This window comes from Montipora foliosa, chromosome 10, assembly GCF_036669935.1.
Source record: "Montipora foliosa isolate CH-2021 chromosome 10, ASM3666993v2, whole genome shotgun sequence".
Lineage (NCBI taxonomy): Eukaryota > Metazoa > Cnidaria > Anthozoa > Scleractinia > Acroporidae > Montipora > Montipora foliosa.
The window spans coordinates 13,155,569-13,175,654 of NC_090878.1; the positions used below are offsets into that span (position 1 = coordinate 13,155,569).

Here is a 20,086-nt window from a genome sequence, read left to right on the forward strand (position 1 = left end):
AAACGACTAAATCTAATAAATTCAAAAACAGTACCAAGTGAGGTGATGAAACAACAGCTGTAAGAAAACCTCCCTGTAGGTCCATTAGCTCCCCGGAGGAAAACCCCGGGCCAGCTGCACCCCACAGGGAAAAAGGTCACCCGGGCTTGACCGACGAAAGAGCCTCTAACACGGAAAGTGAAAACGACTAGCCACCCACAAGCAAGGGTGCGGGAAGGTGGATCACCAAAAGAGATCGAATAACCAAAAGGATAACTAAAGGACACCAAGAAGATGACATGAAATCACCAAGAGGAATTGAACTCTTCAAACTCTCCCACACAGGAGCGATGAAACAGTCTGACAAAAAATAAACAATAATAACAGCAGTTAACAAAGAAAGGAAACTGAACGGCGACAAGCGAGGCCGAGATCTTTCATACCCGAAATAGTCCCGCAAATCAGTAACCGTGACGCAGAAAAATACTTTTAATCCACACTTCACAAAAAGTTTACTTTATTCCATGCAGGTAAAAAAGCCAAGCCAAACAAATAGAGTGGTAGAGAATTTTTCGATATCGTAGGGGTCATTGACTCAATGGTTGAGGAAATAAAAGAATTGTATTTTGTATTTTATTACCATTTTCGTAGCCTCCCACGATAGAAACTCTTTGGGCTTTGTCACGCGTTCCTCCCCCCATGAGAGTCGCACGAACGGGTGACGAAGCCCTTGTGTACTATACGCCTTGCCCTGCTTGGGAGGCTACCATGTATATCTATATGTTCCAGCACTCGGCAAAGTCCCTTTTTGACTTCTGCTTAGGTGGCCTCATACACCACAAGCCTTTTTAGAGACATCACCGCCAAGCCGTCCACTTCTGCTGGAGAGACAGCCATAACTCTGGGGATTTCATACCATTTTCGTGCTTAGGCCTTGCCGGCATAAGGAAACGATAGGATGTGGGAACGAGAATTCGGGAAATAAAGCTATTCCGGGACCTGGGAACAGGCGCAAATTTCAATTCTGAACAAGTTTTCAACATGGAGGAATATTTCAATAAGGTTTTAGCTATCAACTTGAAATCGGCAAGCCGAGAAACTAGGTATTTTTCACGAAACGTTATTGGAACTCATTATTAAATAAGTAGCTAGCTCTTAAGAGAAGTATTTTTTATTACAGACAGTCCACAGTTCGTATCAATGTTGCTTTTCGCTCAAGCTCTTCGCCATCGACGAAGGTACGTGAAAGTCAGTGAAATGTATAGCTAATATATATGCTTGCTTGACTAGCGTGCATTGTAAAAGGTAGCTTTTTCTTTAGTTTAGCATGCATGATGCTCCGTTTCAATCACCGTACTGTTTAAGTTTAATATTTATCTTTCATTTTTTGTAGGAGTTGGTCGTTCGAATTACAGATGAAGAAGACCTCTTCTTCCTATACAATTTGATACTCGGCGAAAGTGATTTCCATTCGTAAGTCTATATTTTGTATTTTATGCTTGCAACGCAACCGATTGCTAATCGCTTTAATTTGCGAGTTAAGTCACTTAAGCATAAATTCAATAATCTTTATTGTACTTTGAAAACAGAAATGAACTTATGTTATATTATTGATCTACAGTTCGTATTTACTTCCATGCATGTAGATTGAAAAGTCAGCAGGGATTGCTGGTTGAGTTTTGTGCCTTTCCTCAGAAGTTTGTTGATCTCTTAGAACTTTGCCTCAATGAAGAACAACGGGAAAACCCCAAGTAAGTTTACACTCTCACATTTAATTGTATGTATTCCAGACCATAACTAAACCCCTCCTTCAGGGATAGGACCGCCTGCTGCCCAGTTTCTTTTATCTGTACACAGGTTTCTGTTACAGTTTGTTGTTGGAAGTAGCTTGGAACAAGGTGTTGCCACTCTACATGTTGTAGAAACAAACCCATTCAAGCACCTGACACATCTGTCATTAAAGTTCCTTCCTGGGTCAGATGCTGAAGTCAAAAAATATTTGGCAAACTGCCTCAAAAAATTACAGGTATGGTGATCAACAATTTGGATGTAACATCATGGATAATTTTATTTGTTTGTTTGACTTCAGGAACAAACAATAGTGTCGTTACCCGCAGTGGTCCTTTTTCAATGCAAAATTAACAGATTACCCATGGGTAATTGGCTGGAAATTACGCTAACTCTATTGAATAGATAATGTAATGACAAGGAACTGAATCCAAAGTGAGAAAGGTAAAGAAAGGAAGAATAGACAAATATTATTTAGAGTTAAGGATCCAATAGTAACCTAGTTTGTCACCAACATCTTTGTGATGTTTTATTTTATTTTATTTTGAAGGATGAAAATCAGTTATTAGAAAGACGCCTGACTAGTACAGAAGACGACCTTCATCAAAAGCTTAGTGGCTGTCAAGAGGTACTGCTGAAAGTGGAAAGGACAGTCTTCCTAGTGCTACTACATTTGTGTCTTAGAATAACATTGTTTTATTCATAAAACGTATAAAGTATTGGCCAGATCAATGGCACAACCTTGTCCATTGAATCTGCAATACATGTATAACCTTTTATAGTCATTTCATAGTCAAATGAAGTATGATCGTCCAGGTGTCAGTGTCGTCCTGGGAAGGACTGTTTAGGATGACATTGTCTAATGTTTCGGCAACCTGAATGGAAGTCATCTTCAGAGTCATATGATTGTTGTTACTTTTAAGGTTCTTGCGATAAAAACAAGGGAATTAAATTCATTACAATCTGATTGTTCTGCAAAGTCAAACCAGCTAGAAAACAAACATGCACAAGAACTTACAGCTGAGAAGGAGAAAGCACTGCAGGTATCATTTTTTATTATGTCCATTTTGCTTGAAATTTTTTCACTCTTATCACAAACCAGTCATGTTCTGCATTATAATATTTAATATTTTTACATTTAATACTTTAAAAGTTAGCAACTGCTAGTCAACAAAGGTTTGAAACGGAAAAGCGAGAGATGGAAAGAAATCATCAGTCACAGGTACTGAAGCAGGCTTATCAGTCTTTCACCCTATTGTTTCTTTAGTTTTATCTTAAGGAGGTTCCAATAGTAAATCCACTTAATATATGTAGTGTAATTCATATATTAGATAATTATTGCTACTGTATGAAGTTAGTCAATAATGGTCACTACAATGTTATAACAATGTGATCGTTATTCAGTCAAGGTTGATCTTGAGTTTCTATAGTCGTGATTAGTTTTAGTTTAGTCTAAGTTTGGTTTTTGTTTAGTCATGCCTTGATGAGTATTTGTGATTTAGGTATATTTGTGTGTGGTCAATCCTGGTGGTCGTGTCTGGTTGTCAGCTTGTGTTGGTCTTGTGGAGGGTACTTTTGTTTCTTGGTGTGGCTAGTTACAAATGATTTGGCTACCACCTTAAGTGCTGTCCAGAGTCAAGCTCCTGTGGGCCACACATGGCTAACAATGTGGATACAGAAAAGAGTAGAGATTTGAATAGGATTTAGTTAAGAGTAAAGATAAGAGCTAGAGATACTAATGCTACATGTTGCTACAGCAGGTAATAAACACCGATTGAGAATTGTCTCTGTGTGCTTCAATTTTTTGATTTTTCCTCCCCCCATCACAAGAATATCATAGCTTAATTCAGATCAATGGTGGTTAAGTGTGATGAACTTGATTTAAAATTTACACTCAAGCACAAAAGAAAATCAATTTCCTTAATTTTCTTTCACCAGGTCATGAAACTTGAGGAAAGAATAAAGGTTTCGGAAAATACCAACAGGGTAAATGATTTAAACAATTACTACTGATGGAGTTTTTGTGTAGATCTCATTTACCAAGATGATCAGCCACCATGCTTTTAACTGCCGAAAAGCAATATCTATATGCAACATGTGATTTCCATTAGTGGAGGATTTCTTTAAGACATTGGCTCCTATGGTCTATCCATATTTAGTAACTCTACTATACCTGCTGTGACTTTGTGTGCTCTATTTCCTTAAATTTTTGGCAATCAGCCATTACAATACAGTGTTGCAGATAACAGATGGGTCCCTGGTTAAAACCAACAACAAGAAGAGGCGAATGTGAAAAAAAGACCGGATTTATCACAAGCTTCTTAAGAGGAAAGACGGCTTCTGCCTCCTGTTATTGATCCCATCTTTGCCCCTGTTAAATGTGCTGTGGGTGTACAGGTAGTAAAGATTATCTGGGGGGCGTAGATCCTTGCATTGTAAAGATTTTTCGATCTTAACTATTTTTTGACAGGACCTCACTCAAAAGAAATATCAAGCAGATTCCTGTATAACAGACTTGAGGTCAAAACTGGCAGTTCTTGAAGAGGTGAAGTTCCAGGTTCATTTCCATTAAATGGCACACAAAGGTTGCTATAGATTGGCCGAAAATGATCTTCATTGCAACCAAGACCACTGAATTCTAATTTTTGTATTAATGGGCAATCAAAACATGGATTTAAAGAGAGTTTTACCCAGATCTTTTTAATCACAGAATATGTAAACATCTTCAAATGTATTTTGTTATTATTTGGGTCCGGACCTTGCTTGTTTATAATCTTATTTCATTGTTGCCAGGATTGTAAATATGCCAAGCAAGAGTTGCATAAACTTCGGCGTGAGAATGGATCTCTTGACTCTGAGAGACATGAGCACAGTAAAACATTGAATCAACTTCACACCAAGGTGGCAGTTATGGAGCAGGAGCTGAGGGACAAAGAGCAGGTTGTTATAGAGAAAACAATAATTTACTTGCTGGTTTTGTAGTGATGGTCCTTGTTTCCAGCTTTACAGAATACTCTTGAGTGGTAGTATTATTCCAACACTCATCTGTAATTGCTATGTACAGTGTATGTGCATTTCAGATTGGTCAACTGTGATGTTTCATTTTAAATACATGATCATATACAATGTATCATATACAAACTGACAATTGACCAGTCATGCAGCTCCTGGTTGGTTTCATGAAATAGCCAGTAGTGCAATGTGCAATGCAATAGTATGTCATCGTCAGTTCATTGCAGACTTCATTCTCTATTTAGTCACGAAAATATTTGCCAAATCTAAGGACACCACTTGACGCCAGAAAAATATAAAATTAAAAAGCTTTAGCCAACCCTAAAAGCGGAGCTCCCGGGTTATTTATTCTTTCAAAAAGTTAATCTGGCTTTAGCCTGTGATCCAATCAAAAATCAGTACCTGGTGACCTCCATGAGCTCTAAACTTGAGCCTGCGATATGGTAATGTGATTCTGGTCAGCGGATACTTTGCTTTGACAGGTGTCAGTTGACCATAACATGGATTTCCGATATCAAAGATGTACACTGTAAACTAGCTAGCCGATCTTTTAACACGATTTCAAGGTAACAAAAAGAAAAATAACTGTGAAGTTTGACGACTTAATCATCTCCGTTCTTGAGATACAAAGGGAATTGTGACACCCGAAAATGGCCCGTAAAGTTTCGGGACTTTCGAGAAACGGGCCCCAGATGGGTACCATATTTTGTTCCCCATGGTGGTCCGCGCGCGTGCTTTCGGCCGTAGAGCCAGGATACTTGTGTTTGGTGACCACTTGCTTTTGTGTAAGTCTTGATGCATATAAGGCATTCCTTAAATCTTAACATCCTGAGAAACCTTTATCATCCAATGTAAATGTTGATAAACTTTCATTGTTAATATCTCTGCTAGGTCATCGCTAGGACCAATGAGCTGATAGAGAACACAAATGAACAGCGAAGGAAACTGGACAAACTTCTTGAAGAAAGAGAAGATCAGATCTGCAAGCTTGAAGCTACAATTAAATCTGTTTCAGCTGAAGTGATCAAGGTAGCCCCGAACACGATAAATCAGACAATTGAAGTACGTTCGTTATTTGCACCCTTTTGTTTCGTTATTGTCTTAAAAGTATTCTTCTTTTTCAGGGCAATGAAATTATTCAGAGATTACAGTCAGAATTGCGAAATTATAAGTCAAAGGTTAGAGGATTATTACTTTTTGTCATCAGTTTTTCTACAGAGAATTCTGTTTTGCAATTAAATAACATTGGATTTTGGCATTGAGGTACCGATATACTTTATTACAGCTGAAACTGAAAAACGTGGTGACTACCAAACAGGAAAAATTATTATCTGAAAAGGTAATTTATTTGTGATCATTAGGATATGCAACGATAGATGTATAAAGGTGGAATGCACCCGTGGGAAAGATCATAGGCTAGTTGCTATGCTACGGGCGAAAGGACTACTAAACTTGGAAATTTTTATGGACGTGACTTTGTTGAGCCTGCAGATCAGCGGGACCCATTTTCCATTCAGAACTTAGATAAACAACCTACAATTGTAGCTTGCCAGGAATTCTTGCATCTCAGTGGGTAGAACAAGGCGACCGGGGTTTCAGAGGTCATAGGATCGACTTCTTCCTGGCGGGACTCTGATTTTTCAGTTGTACTTTCGCACACAGCTAAGCAACTAGTCTTTCATTAGGATATGGTTTGCACCCTGCAGATGCTAACATGCTCAAGCCATTCTGTAATCGTTATGCTCTCTCTCAAAAAAGGTGACAGCCAGTCATTTTTGGGAAAATTTATTTTAAAGAAAATGATTGGGTTTTTTTATATCTTAGTTAAAACAACGCAAGCAAAATTAGCTACGCTGACAAAGTCGTTAATTCATGGATAACCCCAATACTGGTTTTCTAGTACATCTATGATTTGTATTTTGCGTCGAAATAGTATCGGAGTACATGTAACGGCATGCATCCGCTCAGTCATTAAATACGCTTCTCCAGGTTTCCACAATTCGCTTCCAAGCTATCTATCAGACGAGCTATGAGAATTATCTTCCCGAACATGGCCTACTGTGAGGCCTTAGGACTTGCCAGTTTAGAGAAACTCTTCGATCCGAGACAGGCTCAAACTGTTAGAATGTTCAAGAAAATTAGGAACAATCCGCAACATAAGCTACACAGTCTTTTACTTGAATTAATAAAATATAGTTTCAATCTTAGAAGCTCTCGAAAATATCATATTCCTACTTGTAAAACCGACAGGTTAAAGAATAGTTTCTTTTACAGTGCTTGTAAATAGATTTCCAATAGATCATATTTTAGAGTAGTTTTTCTAATTTGAATCCATTTGTAAAGTTTCATCCAATTCGGCTCTTGAGCTGTAATTTGAAAGCTTCAATGAACTGTAACTATAACTATGAGAATATCGCTTACCATTTAACGAATGAGGCGCTTATTTTAATTTGCTCATGTTTAGGAAACAGCACTCGAAAAGTGTCAGCATGAAAATACAACCTTGCAAAATAGTTTGAGGAATAAGGAGGAAGAGGTACTTGAAAACAGTTTCACAATGTAATTGCTTTATTTCAGTTAGTAAAGTAAAGTTATTTAACGTCGGTAGTTCCTTCAGTTACGAAACTGGTATCAATGGAAGCCGACGATGCGCCTTTTACACCCCCCCCCCCCCCCCCCATCCTCCCTCTGTAAGTGCTCAGTTTCACGGTATTTAAAGTTATAGCTACACGGATCAGAGGAAAGTTGAAACAGACGGTGAAGTCACCGAGGATCGAACAGGGGACCCCTTGCTCCGAAAGCCGCGGGAGGGGGGAAAACCGAGGGGTAAACCGGAGTACCCGGGAAAAAACCTCTCGGAGCAGAGTAGAGAACCAACAAACTCAACCCACATATGTCGTAGAATCCGGGAATCGGTCCGGGGCCGCATTGGTGGAAGGCGAGTGCTCTCACCACTGCGCCAGTCCTGCTCCCCAAAAGAAAAACCGTGGATATGTGATGCCTGATATAAGTCAGTTCTATCTTAGGTGAAGAAGCTGAGTGAATCACTCGAGACAGCAACGGCGAAGCTAGAGGAAAGCAAACAGTTGTTAAAAACAAACGAAAATGGTGAGGAAAGTGATGCAGTATGGCTCACTAGCCTAAAACATTGTTTCCCAATAGAATACGATCCTGGTGTGATGTTGTACGTACATTCCTAACACAATTGCTCAGACAAGTTATTTACTTGTAAACTCATGAAAGAACAAGTACAACAAGGAGATGTCTTGAGCAAACGACATTTTACTGAAAATAGAATAGAAAGTTTTAGTGGAAAACGGTCATATAGACGTGGGTGGTGCCCGACCGGGTGTCCAATCACAGACAAGGATTGGGTCCGTCCTGTTTACACCAAACATGACTGTGTTCAACAAACTATTTCTGATGTATGGTGGATCTCCTTATTCCAAACGGCATCAAATGGTTCAAAAAGCATGTTCAGTCTCCAGACGCAGAGACATCCGAGAGGTCTGGTAAAGACTATTGCCAGGACTTACCGTGTTTCAATCGAGAACGATTGGAAAAGCGGGAGACTTCAATCGCTTCAACCTACACACGGTTAATAACAATTTTGTTTTTGTAGTTATCAACTGGTTGAACAAACAAATGAATGACCAGATGATGTCACAGCAACATCTTGGACCATTTGAAATGCATACGAGTACAAAGTTCGCCCGAGGGCCTCCTTTGGCCTCATACAGCAAGGTACTCTATGATCTGCTTTTGTAATACAACACTGATATTGTACCTGGACCTCTCTCACCCGTCGTTTTGTCCAATTAGGTACCAGATACGAATATTGCCTCCTGTTCAGCTGAGAGCAGGACAGACATGCCTCGCATCACAGAACCTGCAAAGGTTAGACTGATATTCATTTTAAAATTATAGCACTGAAATCAGCAGAAAATAATGAGCTGAACTTCTTAACTTTCACATGGCAGGTCGTTTACAGAAAGCCAGGACCCCGTCCAGCGATGCTGCCTCATCCGATAGGCCAGTCGACACCTAATCTTCCCTCTGGAGCCCTGTCAAATGGGGGTGTAACCCCACTAAGCCGTCCTCTCACCCTAGGCACCGGAAGCAGTGATGTCGCTAACAGCAAGGAGCCGATTCTAGACGCCAAGTACTTTCATCCGACGGGTGGTGGAGCGAACTCTCAGAAGCCTAGACCAGAGCCACCCCTGATGTCAGCGTATTTCCCTAAACCATGAACTAATTGCCTTCCACGTGACTGACACATGGCCAGTTCATGTACTCCTCATTATCGCACTTTTGTGTCAATACAGAAAAAGAAGTGTCGTTTTCACAACTGAACGGCAGTGCTGATCAATAAATAATGATTTTTTGGTGAAGTGCTAAAACCATGCAAGTCTCTCGCGTTTTTCCATGCTTATCATTTAGTTTTCAACCCCACTATATCCAAAGAATGTTAGGTACGCGGTTTATCGCATTTTCCATCTTAGAGAGATTTCAAGTACTCTTCCTTAGTTAGATTCCCACTGACAGACGACTATCGGTTAAAACGTTACAGCATTTGAATCTCTTCGTTAATACCAACATTTTAGTGCATCAGCAGACAAATAACCACGAGATGCTAGTTAAGTCAGGTCCAGCTCAAATGGTGTTCTGCATGAAATTGTCGCAGCAAATGTATAAGAAATATTTGTGCTTTTAACATCACAATATCAGAAGATGCGCATATTTTCATTTTGACTTTATAGGGAATCTGAACATTGTCACACTTTTTGTCGTCAAATTACAAATTTGCTTCTAGAAAGCGCCTTTCTTTACATTGAGATGAATTCAAAAGGTTCAAAGCTTCCTCTACAATTTTAACTTTCACTGAAGGTTTGATAATCAGCAAAATATGAGCCGTCTAAAACTTACAAATAATTGTGAGGCCAAATCGGCAATGCATTCATGGACCCCATCGTTTCCTGATTAATTTCTGAAAAAGTCATATTTCGCCTTTGGTATAATCAGCTATCTCTAAAAATTTGAGCCTGAGTGTACCAAGGTAATAATTAAGGGTGATATGGCAGCTCTCGTAACACTCGCAACCCAAGCCAAAAACAGAAGACTAAACAATTACTAAACAATAGCAGGCTACGAGACCTGCTGCACTGCTGGTCAAGTCTTGGCATCTCCGCTTGTTGATCGTAAGTTTTCACTGGCTTCCAAGCAGAAGATGATCTTTCGGTGACACCATTTGTTGCAGGCATCAACGAGTAACAACCTTCCCAGGGTGCAAACTTCACTTAATAGTAATTCACTACTTGCGCAATCCCATAATACACTTATATTATTTTCGGGGGTAAAAGAGGTGTATTATGGGATTTGTGCAAGTAGTGAATAGGAATTTAAAACGATGGACAATTTAGTCTTGGCTGTTAGGGTAACCTTTGTACCTCCCGATAAGCTGGGCTTAGGTTTTGAAGTAGAAAAACAACCCCCTCCCAAAAAACCCGATCATTTCTGGGGGAACCCAGGCCCCTCCCACTGCTACGGGCCTGGACTGTCTAAAAATTGGTTATTTGAAACAGGTCAAAATGGCATAGATTATTTTAAAAAAGCTCGAACTCAACGTTACATTTGTTCGTTCCTTCATTCACATTTATATGGTGAGAAAGAAATCATGGTCAAAATTGATCAACGGGGGCGTGAATTTTTGACACCTGTAATTAATTTTGCACTGATCAGATGTAAATACAAAGATTAATACTCACCTCTCAAAATCCAAGTGATTATCTGTATGGTAGCTACTGTGTGACATATCCGCCACTACTTCATCAACCAATGAAACCGCTCAGAATGCAAGTGTGTTGGTATTCAATAACACTTGATATCTGTATTTCTACTGTAATTAGTTTTGCTGTGTTTCGTATTAAGCTTGGCAGTCAGGCTGACAGTGAAACATGGTTGTCTGTAACACGTTTGTTTTTCATGCAGTGTTGGTGATTGTTTACGGCGCTGGGATTGTTTTCACATCTGGTAAGTGCAAAGTTCCCTACTATACTTGAATTTTTCTTTTAAAGAGGAACAGTTTTTAGTTGTAGGCCGGCTATGAAAAGGTCACCCAAGAGCAAAATGTACTATTATGCACGATAATATAATTTAATATGTTTGGAAATATAATCTAGCAAAAGTCGGAGAACAATTGTAAAAACGTAAAAATCTATAATTCAGTATTGTGAAGCAATAGCCTTCTTTCGAATTCTGAGTTTTTTCGACATTTCTGAACCGATTACCGAGCCAACGATAAACGTGTCACTAGTGACAGTATTGGTCACAACCACAGTACTCTGGAATTACTTCCCTTCTCTCGCTCTTTTTACAAAATGAAAATATACCCCCGAAACTACAGATTTTCATTGTGATCTCTTTCAAAGCTACTTTTGTCATTAATAGCGTTCAGTTTTAATTAATACAAATGGCTTCGTTTTTAAATCTCCTATTGAAAGCACCTCGATTGACGTCATTATGACACCAATACAATTTACAAGTCTTTTTCTCGGTTGTTCAATACCAATTATTAGATCACGTGCACAATGCATGTCAACTGAACCCTTCTGAATGTTCATTGACGGCACAGGCCGCTTAACCGGAGGACTGGAATGCCGGTATTCTCAAAGTGAACCCCATGATATAAATCGGTTCTCTATTGGCACCTGAAGCCTTAAGCTGTACAGGTCCATAGTATTATAATCTAGACAATAGCATATTGGCTCTATAACAGTAACAAAAGTGTTCAGTATTGGTTCACGAAGTGTAACCTCTTTAGTTCGATCAGCTGAGGACTTAAATATTCGGCTTTGAATTAAGGAGAGGATGGGATCTCCAGGACAAATTCAGCGCTCAAAATAAAAGCAATCATCCCCACGACGTTGTTTAAGTTTACAAGGCCTGCATTAGCCAACCCCTCTGAAGGGTAATACAACGGACAGGGCGCGTGTTTCTTAATTTTTCCCATATCAATTTCGTAAGCGCGAAGAGGAGTTTTCATTCCTAAAGAAAGTAAGTCATCTCATTGCTAACACAAATACTTTGCACTTTGACTTTACGAAAGAGGTTGAAGTGCAAGCTTAGCTTGGCTGCTGCCTTAACAATGGAACAGATTGAGTGGGTTCCAGGAGACGAGGTAAAAGTCTCCTGTGTCTTATAGACTGTGTATATGTATAACAATGCCGGATGATGACTGATTGTGTAACTTAGGCAGCGAACACAGGCTTAAAAGTAGTCGCAGCCATTTACACTAAACAGCACCATGGAAATGTTAGCAGCTTTTGTATCGATGATACCTCTTTGGATGTTTTTCCAAAAAGCTAAATCATCAACGTGATTGTAGTGAGGAAGATGGCAAAATTTTAATCCCGGTAACTGAATGAAGAAATGTAATATTTCAGTTTATATCTATGGTGACCGGCGTGGATACTAGAAAAAATCCAAGTGCTCCTAGAGTGTCTCTGAGCTACAGGACACTTATGGGATCTTGGTCACGTGACAATTATTCCGCGTTACTGTTTGGACTGAAATTATCTGAAGAGTGCAGTGACGCAGTTGTAGTGAAGGTTCACTGTTTCCTGCAAAGGAGCACTCGGATTTACCCAGAATCCCTCAGTCCCTCAGTCATCGGGTTGGACTCCCGAGCTCAGTGTCAAATGTCGGTTGGATTTGATGGTCCTCTATTCAGAGGTTTTTCCGCTGAGTATGTCAGTTTTACTTTCTCTTCAGTCTAATTTCCGATCTCCTATCAGTCTTTTAGTTTGATTTGATTTGACAGGATTTCGAGTCTCTCAATTATTAATGCACCGATCAACTCGAAACTTCAACCCCCCCCCCCCCCCCCCCCTTCCCGGGCAAACCACGGGCATTTGAACTTTTGAAGATTGGATCGTTCAAATTCCCATCCCCTCGGGCCAAAATAATGTTCAAATGCCGTACCCTGTCGTCGGATTTGTCTGTCTGTCCCCATCATTTGAAGACCTTTTATGTAGGCCAATCGTTCACAATTGCTATATATATCTCTTCCTTTAAGGACGTTCGCGACCATTGCTACTGCGCATCCTTACAGCGCACGCAAATTCACATGCCACGTCATGCATCGAGCGCGCGCGCCAAGTACTAAAATGATCAATGATAGGGCAGATGGCTCTTGCTATAGCTTTGCTTGGATTTAACGATCTTGGATGTTTGGTGACCCTTACTTTTCTTTTCAGAAACAGATTTTATTTACAATTATCTCCACGCTATCCAAAAATGAACAAAAAATCAATGTGGAAAGTTAAAATTTCAAGATTTCCGTCCTCGGGACATGAAATCCTGCCATCTTGCGGCTGCAAGGCGCATGAAACTATGGTCGCTAAATGCGAACTTGTTCTTTAAGGAATCTCAACAGTTAACTAAATTCACTTGATGGGTCCACTTAAACATAGTTTGGTAGAGAACATTTCATTTCAAAGATGTAATTGTAATATTTTTGGGCTTACACTGTGGCCTTATTCGCTAAAGAAGCCGGTTTTTTTCAGATTTAGGGTGTTCTTCCTCGCAAGTTCTCTCCAAAACGAAGTCGGTGACCCCCCATTATTTTTACATTTCTGACATCACTAACTCGTCATCTTTCAATGGTAAAATATGCAGAAAAAAATCAATGTTTGAAAATTTTCGCGCCAACGTCCTTAAACTCTTCCATCTCGTCCAAACACTTGTTTTATGGCTGTTAGCTACTTCGGCGCCCGAAAAAAAATCATTTGAATCCTGACTCTTCTGGTTCAATTTTCCCCACCCCACGCAGGCAAAGGTTAAATTCCCCACTCCCCGGGCACAAAAGATAGCCAAATGCCCGGGGTTTGCCCGGGAGGGGGAGGGGGGTATGTTGAAGTTTCGATTTGATCGGCGCATAAAGCTCAGTGGTTTGCTCGTGATTATAAGCTTTTGACTTTTTGAAGTGATTATTTTACTAATTAATGATCTTGCAAGATTTACGTGGAATCTTCCAGTTACAATAGAACTAAAAAAAGAAATAGCATTTCATGAAATTGCAACCTCATCTTCTGATAACAGGAGACCACTTATGACGTTTAGAGAACGTCAATGATATGGTTTTCAATTCTAGTTTATCTTATATTAAATCGTCAGTTTAAAAAAAGTGGAATATAGTTTATAGGTTTTCTATTTTGGAAAGACTTTGGACTTCAAACTTTCGTGTAATCTAAAATTGCGGAAACCTAACATCTTTGATGGAAAACGTCTATTATTATATTGAGGTTAACCTAGTTTCAAATAAATTAATTGCATTGCGACTAAAAACGGATACGGAGTTTACATTATTCCACAAAAGATTGCAGTAACCATCATGATCAGTATTAATGATAAATGTAAAAAGCTAGGTTTTGTAAATTTAGCTATTCGAGTCACGCTGACTCCAGTGGGAGTCACATACCATGCACTTATGAATATCGGGACATAACTTCTGCACTCATCGTCTCGAACAAGAGGGTAACATCGTCATGGCGGCATCCAGATTAAACGTTTTTAACACGTGTTCTTTTCAAGTAATTTTCTTGATTTTTCACTTTGTCGTTGGAAATGGTAAGTTGATACACAAGTCTGGATTCAGATGACAAATATATATATATTTAAAACGGTCCGATGGACAAGAACAATTTGCTATATTGAGCACGGTGTAAATATCTAGTATAAGTTGCAGATCGAATTGAAAAACGCAAAGGAATGAATTCTTAACGAATAATAATTTGTTCTCTCACACTGAAAGAACTGGGGGACAAGTCAATGACTGGTAAACTTGAAAGTGATCAAGAATCTATGAGGACACTTCCGTTAAACAACACTACCCGGCTGTTTAGCGTGGAGTATTGAAAATATGCATGTTTAACGACTGAGAAATATTGCGAAAGTTGCTACTACACTACGAACAGAAAATTACTACCTCAGCAATTCGGAAACACAATTGAAAATATCATTTCAACTCTGTCAGCATTGCAGTTCCTCCACGACGGATACAACTGAAATATATCTAGTACTAATCTAAAATGATTTAATCTATCTTCAGTTTAATTTCGTTAAAGTATCATGATCTAAGATCACTAGAGAACTGTTACCGTCCATTGGAATTTCCCGTTTAAGTATGGCGTTTTCGTTGTAGCAGGGTTTTCAGAAATTTTGTAGACTGTCTGGAAAAAAAAAGGCCATTTTCGTTCATTGACGTTTAAATGTGGAGAATATCGAAAGCTTAATCGTATTGCACTCCTTTTAGAAGAAAAAAAAACGAATATAGATCGCGGCAAAATCGGAAAATGCGCGGAAAAATTAGGTGCGCAAGTGGTAGGGACTCACCGGTCAAAAAAGTAAAGTTTGTGTTACAATCTGGACCATCGGTACGGCAGTAATGTTTATTTTACTGTAAAATATCTTGGTACGAAAACAGCTCTTCCAGCTGACAGTCCACCGATTTGGAAATTAAGGTTCCACCCCCAGTTTTTTACCGCTAGAATGCTCGAGCAGTAATAAAATTGTTTACATATTGCAATATTTGTATATCTACCAGCAGCGAAACCAACGGAATACTGATATAAAATAGTATTTTCTTAGTCATATCCTCTAACAACGAAGCTCTCTATTTTTTATTGCTTCAATTGACGCCATATTATTTGATTTACTGTTTAAACCTTTGAAAGAGGTAATAAAGCATTTCGAAGCCAACCAATCGGAATCAGTTTGTTTCGTAGACAAGAGTTGATTGGTTTCAGCTCTGCCATTAATAGCGGGACGTTGCTCCTCGCGTTGTGAAAAAGCAACTTCTGTCACGAACAAAAATAAAAATTTCTTGACAAAATTTATTCTCTCATTTCTCAGAATATCTTGCACTCGATAAGAATCTCACGAGACAAGAGATTACCACCGTCATCCAACATCCTGTCAATCTCGGTTGCTATGTAACCAAAGTTAACTCGTCCCAGATTCCTACGTCCTTAACGTTTGTCTGGTCAAAAGATAACAAATCCGTGCAGCAATCTTCAGAAGTACGCATTCATGGTAATGTTCTCGTTGTAACACCAAAGGGAGAGGAAGACTTTGGAATTTACAAGTGTGACGTCACCAATGGAGTGTCAAAAACTCTATGCGAAATCACATTGGTTCAAGGATGGACAAACAGTGGTAAGTCGTCGATATTCCTTTCACTGCTCGTGGCCCGAGACTAGTGTTACCCCATATTGTTAACCGTTGATTAAGAACTTCGAGAACGTCTTTGAAATGGTCAACACGTCCGACATTGCTCCCTCCAAATGCATCTCTTTCACTTTACTCCCGAAGACAGTACTTGTTTACTTTATCCGTCCGTGTGTCACTAACAGCTCCATAAATAAAGTTGAAAGTTGGTTACTGTTAGATCGTTGTCTTTTTATTGCTTCCAATTCATTAATCGATACTCATTCCAATCAGGAGTGCTATTTGTGGATACATTGTTTGAATCTTCATGTGATTGGTCAAGTTATAGTAGTTGACAGTTAAGTTTTTGAAACAACGAGTAAATTTCTAACTAGTGTAGCTCATATTTCACTTGTTTTATGCAGGTCCGGTTGCTGGATGCATAAACGTATCAGTTTTGATGCCTGTCCTGGCTGTTGCGGTTCTTTCTTGCCTTCTGTTGGTCCATCTTGTAGTCAGACGAAAGGAGCCTAAAATACTGATGGCTCATCAGCGGCGACGAAAGTCCACATCATCCCTGAATCATCCTCACGCAGAGCAACGCCAAAGGTCCCGTGATCTACTTTACAACAGTTTTCGCGGAAGTGGAACATTGAACAATAACGAAAAGAAACAAGAAGTTGTTTCCATTGAGATGCACTTGGGAAAGAACGGCGATAGTACAACCAGTCCACCGGAGGAGGACGGTATCACTGGTGAAAGCAAAAGGGAAAGGAAGAGATCGGAATTTTCGAACAGATCGTTCATGCGGCATTCAATAGAAATGGATGACTCAGAAGCGGCATCGCAGTCTTCAGATGAGTCCAAGAATACAGGTGCGGACAAAAGCAGCTTCTATCAGAAATCCTTTAAGAGCGGCGGCCCCTTTGATAAGGGAGGTGATGGTTTCGTGCCTCGTGCTTCGGTAGATGCAATTCTTAGCGAAAGCAAGACAAGAACTCCGCATGCATTCTACAACAAAACCTTCGCGAACCAATCTATGGATTCCAGTGATGGTGAAGTGTTTGCGTCTGTGTTCGAGGAGACAGTGGGAATTGACGCACCTAAGGGAGGAAAAGCCAAAGGTTTCATCAACAAGACCTACCATACAGATTCTATAGCTCGTGTTACACAAGATAGCACGAGTGGTGAACATACGATTGGTGCATCTCAAGAAGCTGAGGATATAACTGAGCATGCGCCTCATATGGACACGTACTTTTGATAAAGAGGAGTGTCACTATTCCGATCGTGTGGATCGTAAGACAACTTATCGCTGGGCTATTGAATAGACTGCATTAATTGTGGAGCACAAGTCTAGTTGACCATGATCCGTGTATGGCACCAGTTTAGGACCTCAAGATCATTTAGGTCATCAAGGAAACAATGATATAATTAGATATATAGATGTCAATGACAAAAAAACACAGTGATAAAATGGACTTTATCTGGTTATTTCTTGGGTTCTTGATGCGCAATTAAATGCCACACCCATTAAGACAACACTGCAGAAAATAACATACACAGAAGGAAGGTTCGAGAAGGAAAAATTGATGAACGTCCAGCCTGACAAGCTTGTCCAATAAAGCGGAAGTGTCAAAGAAATTACTTTTGCGGCTGACCAAAGCGGGTGGTGCCGAGCGAGTAAGCTGTTTCCATCTTGCCCATCCTAGTAGCCAGTCACATCCCTCGGCCCGGAAATGAGTTTATCGTTTTTACTCACGAAACAAGCTAAAACGCGATATGGGGTTTGCTTTTGTTTTGCTTCAGTTTACAACAGCTTTGTCACTTAATCGCCTACAAAAGAGAGTAATCCTCTGGTCAAACTATTCACTGTTGATGTCTCCTTTGGGCCAGTAAGGAAGATAATCAACAATTGTATTCCATAAGCGCGTGAGATACCAGATATATAAATAGTCAACGACATAAGTATCGGTGCCGTAATCAATCTATAGTATTCAGCAAGCGCGAATGAAATAATTCCTTTATTAAATGTTCATAAATTCTGAACGTTTGGATACTTGGAAATTTCGCTTCCCGCTACAAACATTTCAGCTTTGCAACACTTAGAGCGCTCAATGCTCAATCCCACATACGGTATGTGTTAAAAGCTTATATTTTAAGGCTGGTTTTTTTTTTACCAGCGACGCATAGTACAAGCACAAGCATAAGTAGGTTCTGCTAGTGAAAACGAACTTCGACATATGCATCGAATTGGCCATTTTTTTCAAATTCTTACATTTGCTTGTGCTTGTGCTGTGTTTCGTTTTCACGCAATGCAAGTGATTGCAAGAATAAACGCAAGGACAAGGAGAAGGAAAAATTTTGATCCTTGCACTTGTGCGCATGCTTGTCTCAACCTCGTTTTCACGGTGAAATAAGCGTTCTTATGCTTTCGCTTTGTGCTTGCATCGCTAGTGAAAACCAGGCTTTAAGGACGGTGCCTACTATTGTTATTGCGCATACATTCTGCGCATCTCGAGATACTTGGATTTCCTATGGCTGGTGCTTATTTATACAGGGATAGTTTTGCGTTGTTCAAAACTATGCGGAGAAAGCAGACCTTAGCAATTGATCTCGGTATTCAAAAACAAAATTGGAGGTAACCACGCATTTTTCAGAGATAATTAAGCTTCAATTTGGAAAAGAACGCCATACATTGCTTTGTATTTTAAAGCTCTTTACAAATATTGTTGATTAATTATCTTCGAAAAATGTGTGGTTACCCCCAATTTTCTTTTTGGATTTCAATAACACTTGTGAAGATCTGCTTTTCGCTCACATTCAGTAAACCGCGCAAACATACCTTTGAATTAGTAGGCACCGTTCTTAATGAGCCAATCAGGCCCGGGTTGCTCGAAGAATGGTTAGCGCTAACCAGCGTTAAATGCTATGAAAACCTATAGGTTTTGATACTTCTTAACAAACGGTTAGCGCTAACCAGTCTTAGAGCAACCGGCCCCAGTACGCCAAAAACGCTATATCCGAGATATAAAATTAATAAAAGGCATTTTTCTAAAAGAAACTGGTGTTAAAGTGAAGTTTTCTCGAAGTTAAATTGTTTTAATCGGAAGTGTTCTTCATGTAAACTCGATAAATTTCTTTAGAGACTTACCTTGTAAATAATACTTGTAACAATCATGAATTTTAATAAGGAGAGCACCAATTTCGTACCCAGTGTCCTCGGGCATTTTGGTCAGCGGGTGAGCATTCACCCGCTGACCAAAAAGCCCGAGGACACTGGGTACGAGATTGGGAGAGCACATGTTGGTTTCTAGCAACCTAACCTATTATGCAAATTCTTACACTAAAATTTTAAACACGTAAATAAATAAATAAATACTTGGCAAAACGATAATGCGCAGTAAGTGATTTAACGTAATTTGTACTTTTTCAGTAAATGGCGAGAATACCAGAATGCATTGGGTCGATTTGTTCCTAAATGTATGGACAGGGTATTTAATTAAAAAGATTCAAGGTAGAATAATGTTTTATTGACTTTTAAATAACTGGATTATAGAAATATGAGTGGCGACTGTACAACTGCTGCAGAAAGGACTGGTGAATTCACCAGCTGATGTTAAAGAAACCTAGTTTCCTCGGTTTAGTCTTCAGCTCCAAATGGCTACAATTTCGATTCCCACATGAAATATCTCGGAGACGCCAAGTTTTGTCTGTACTGGGGGACGGGCTGCGTAAATATGCTTTTGTTTACACGTTGATTTTGTTTCCGAATGGTGACTGATCAGTCTAAACCATTTTGGTCTGAAGTCGGTAAAATAGACGGATTTTCATACTACAAATGTGTGAAATACGTCTTCAAAAAATTAAAAGTTGCTGCCGGTTGGTTACTGAAATACAGACTTTTTGTTGCATCTTCAATTCCAGTAAAGAATATTACATCTTTTATATCGAACGACTCAACTACGTAGATCACCTCAGGTGAAAAATAAATCAAAGAAAATAATTCAATTCTCTGTTATTTTTCGAGCAATAAAATTTCTTTTACAGTACCTGGCATTTTTTGCTTTGAAAAGCCCTTTGCAAAATATTTGTAACATCT

General features: G+C 39.4%; 2 protein-coding genes across 3 annotated transcripts; both read left to right on the forward strand.

Moving 5' to 3' along the window:
- The first annotated feature begins 982 nt into the window (after window positions 1–982).
- On the forward strand, window positions 983–10,532 carry LOC137972442 (spindle assembly abnormal protein 6 homolog). The gene is made up of 19 exons (XM_068819166.1): window positions 983–1,082; window positions 1,160–1,217; window positions 1,373–1,452; window positions 1,626–1,730; window positions 1,837–2,005; window positions 2,318–2,395; window positions 2,691–2,810; window positions 2,921–2,989; window positions 3,706–3,753; window positions 4,238–4,312; window positions 4,561–4,707; window positions 5,671–5,808; window positions 5,904–5,957; window positions 6,065–6,118; window positions 7,244–7,315; window positions 7,806–7,887; window positions 8,402–8,523; window positions 8,602–8,676; window positions 8,760–10,532. The coding sequence occupies exons 1-19, from the start codon at window positions 1,021–1,023 to the stop codon at window positions 9,027–9,029; spliced, it is 1,878 nt and encodes a 625-aa protein (XP_068675267.1). The 5' UTR covers window positions 983–1,020; the 3' UTR covers window positions 9,030–10,532.
- Window positions 10,533–10,656: 124 nt separating this feature from the next.
- LOC137972447 (uncharacterized) lies at window positions 10,657–20,036 on the forward strand. Of its 2 annotated transcripts, none has more exons than XM_068819190.1 (3): window positions 10,657–10,809; window positions 15,691–15,993; window positions 16,410–20,036. In XM_068819190.1, the coding sequence occupies exons 1-3, from the start codon at window positions 10,734–10,736 to the stop codon at window positions 17,246–17,248; spliced, it is 1,218 nt and encodes a 405-aa protein (XP_068675291.1). In that variant the 5' UTR covers window positions 10,657–10,733; the 3' UTR covers window positions 17,249–20,036. The 2 variants fall into 2 exon arrangements, with proteins under 2 accessions (XP_068675291.1, XP_068675289.1); XM_068819188.1 differs by lacking the exon at window positions 10,657–10,809 and adding an exon at window positions 14,258–14,406.
- Window positions 20,037–20,086: the final 50 nt, after the last annotated feature.

Coding starts and splice junctions, on each gene's coding strand:
- LOC137972442 (XM_068819166.1), top strand. CDS start 1,021: ATGGAGGAATATTTCAATAAGGTTTTAGCTATCAACTTGAAATCGGCA. Junction 1,453..1,625: donor GGCGAAAGTGATTTCCATTC/GTAAGTCTATAT, acceptor CCATGCATGTAG/ATTGAAAAGTCAGCAGGGAT. Junction 7,888..8,401: donor GTTAAAAACAAACGAAAATG/GTGAGGAAAGTG, acceptor TTGTTTTTGTAG/TTATCAACTGGTTGAACAAA.
- LOC137972447 (XM_068819188.1), top strand. CDS start 14,325: ATGGCGGCATCCAGATTAAACGTTTTTAACACGTGTTCTTTTCAAGTA. Junction 14,407..15,690: donor TCACTTTGTCGTTGGAAATG/GTAAGTTGATAC, acceptor CTCATTTCTCAG/AATATCTTGCACTCGATAAG. Junction 15,994..16,409: donor TCAAGGATGGACAAACAGTG/GTAAGTCGTCGA, acceptor TGTTTTATGCAG/GTCCGGTTGCTGGATGCATA.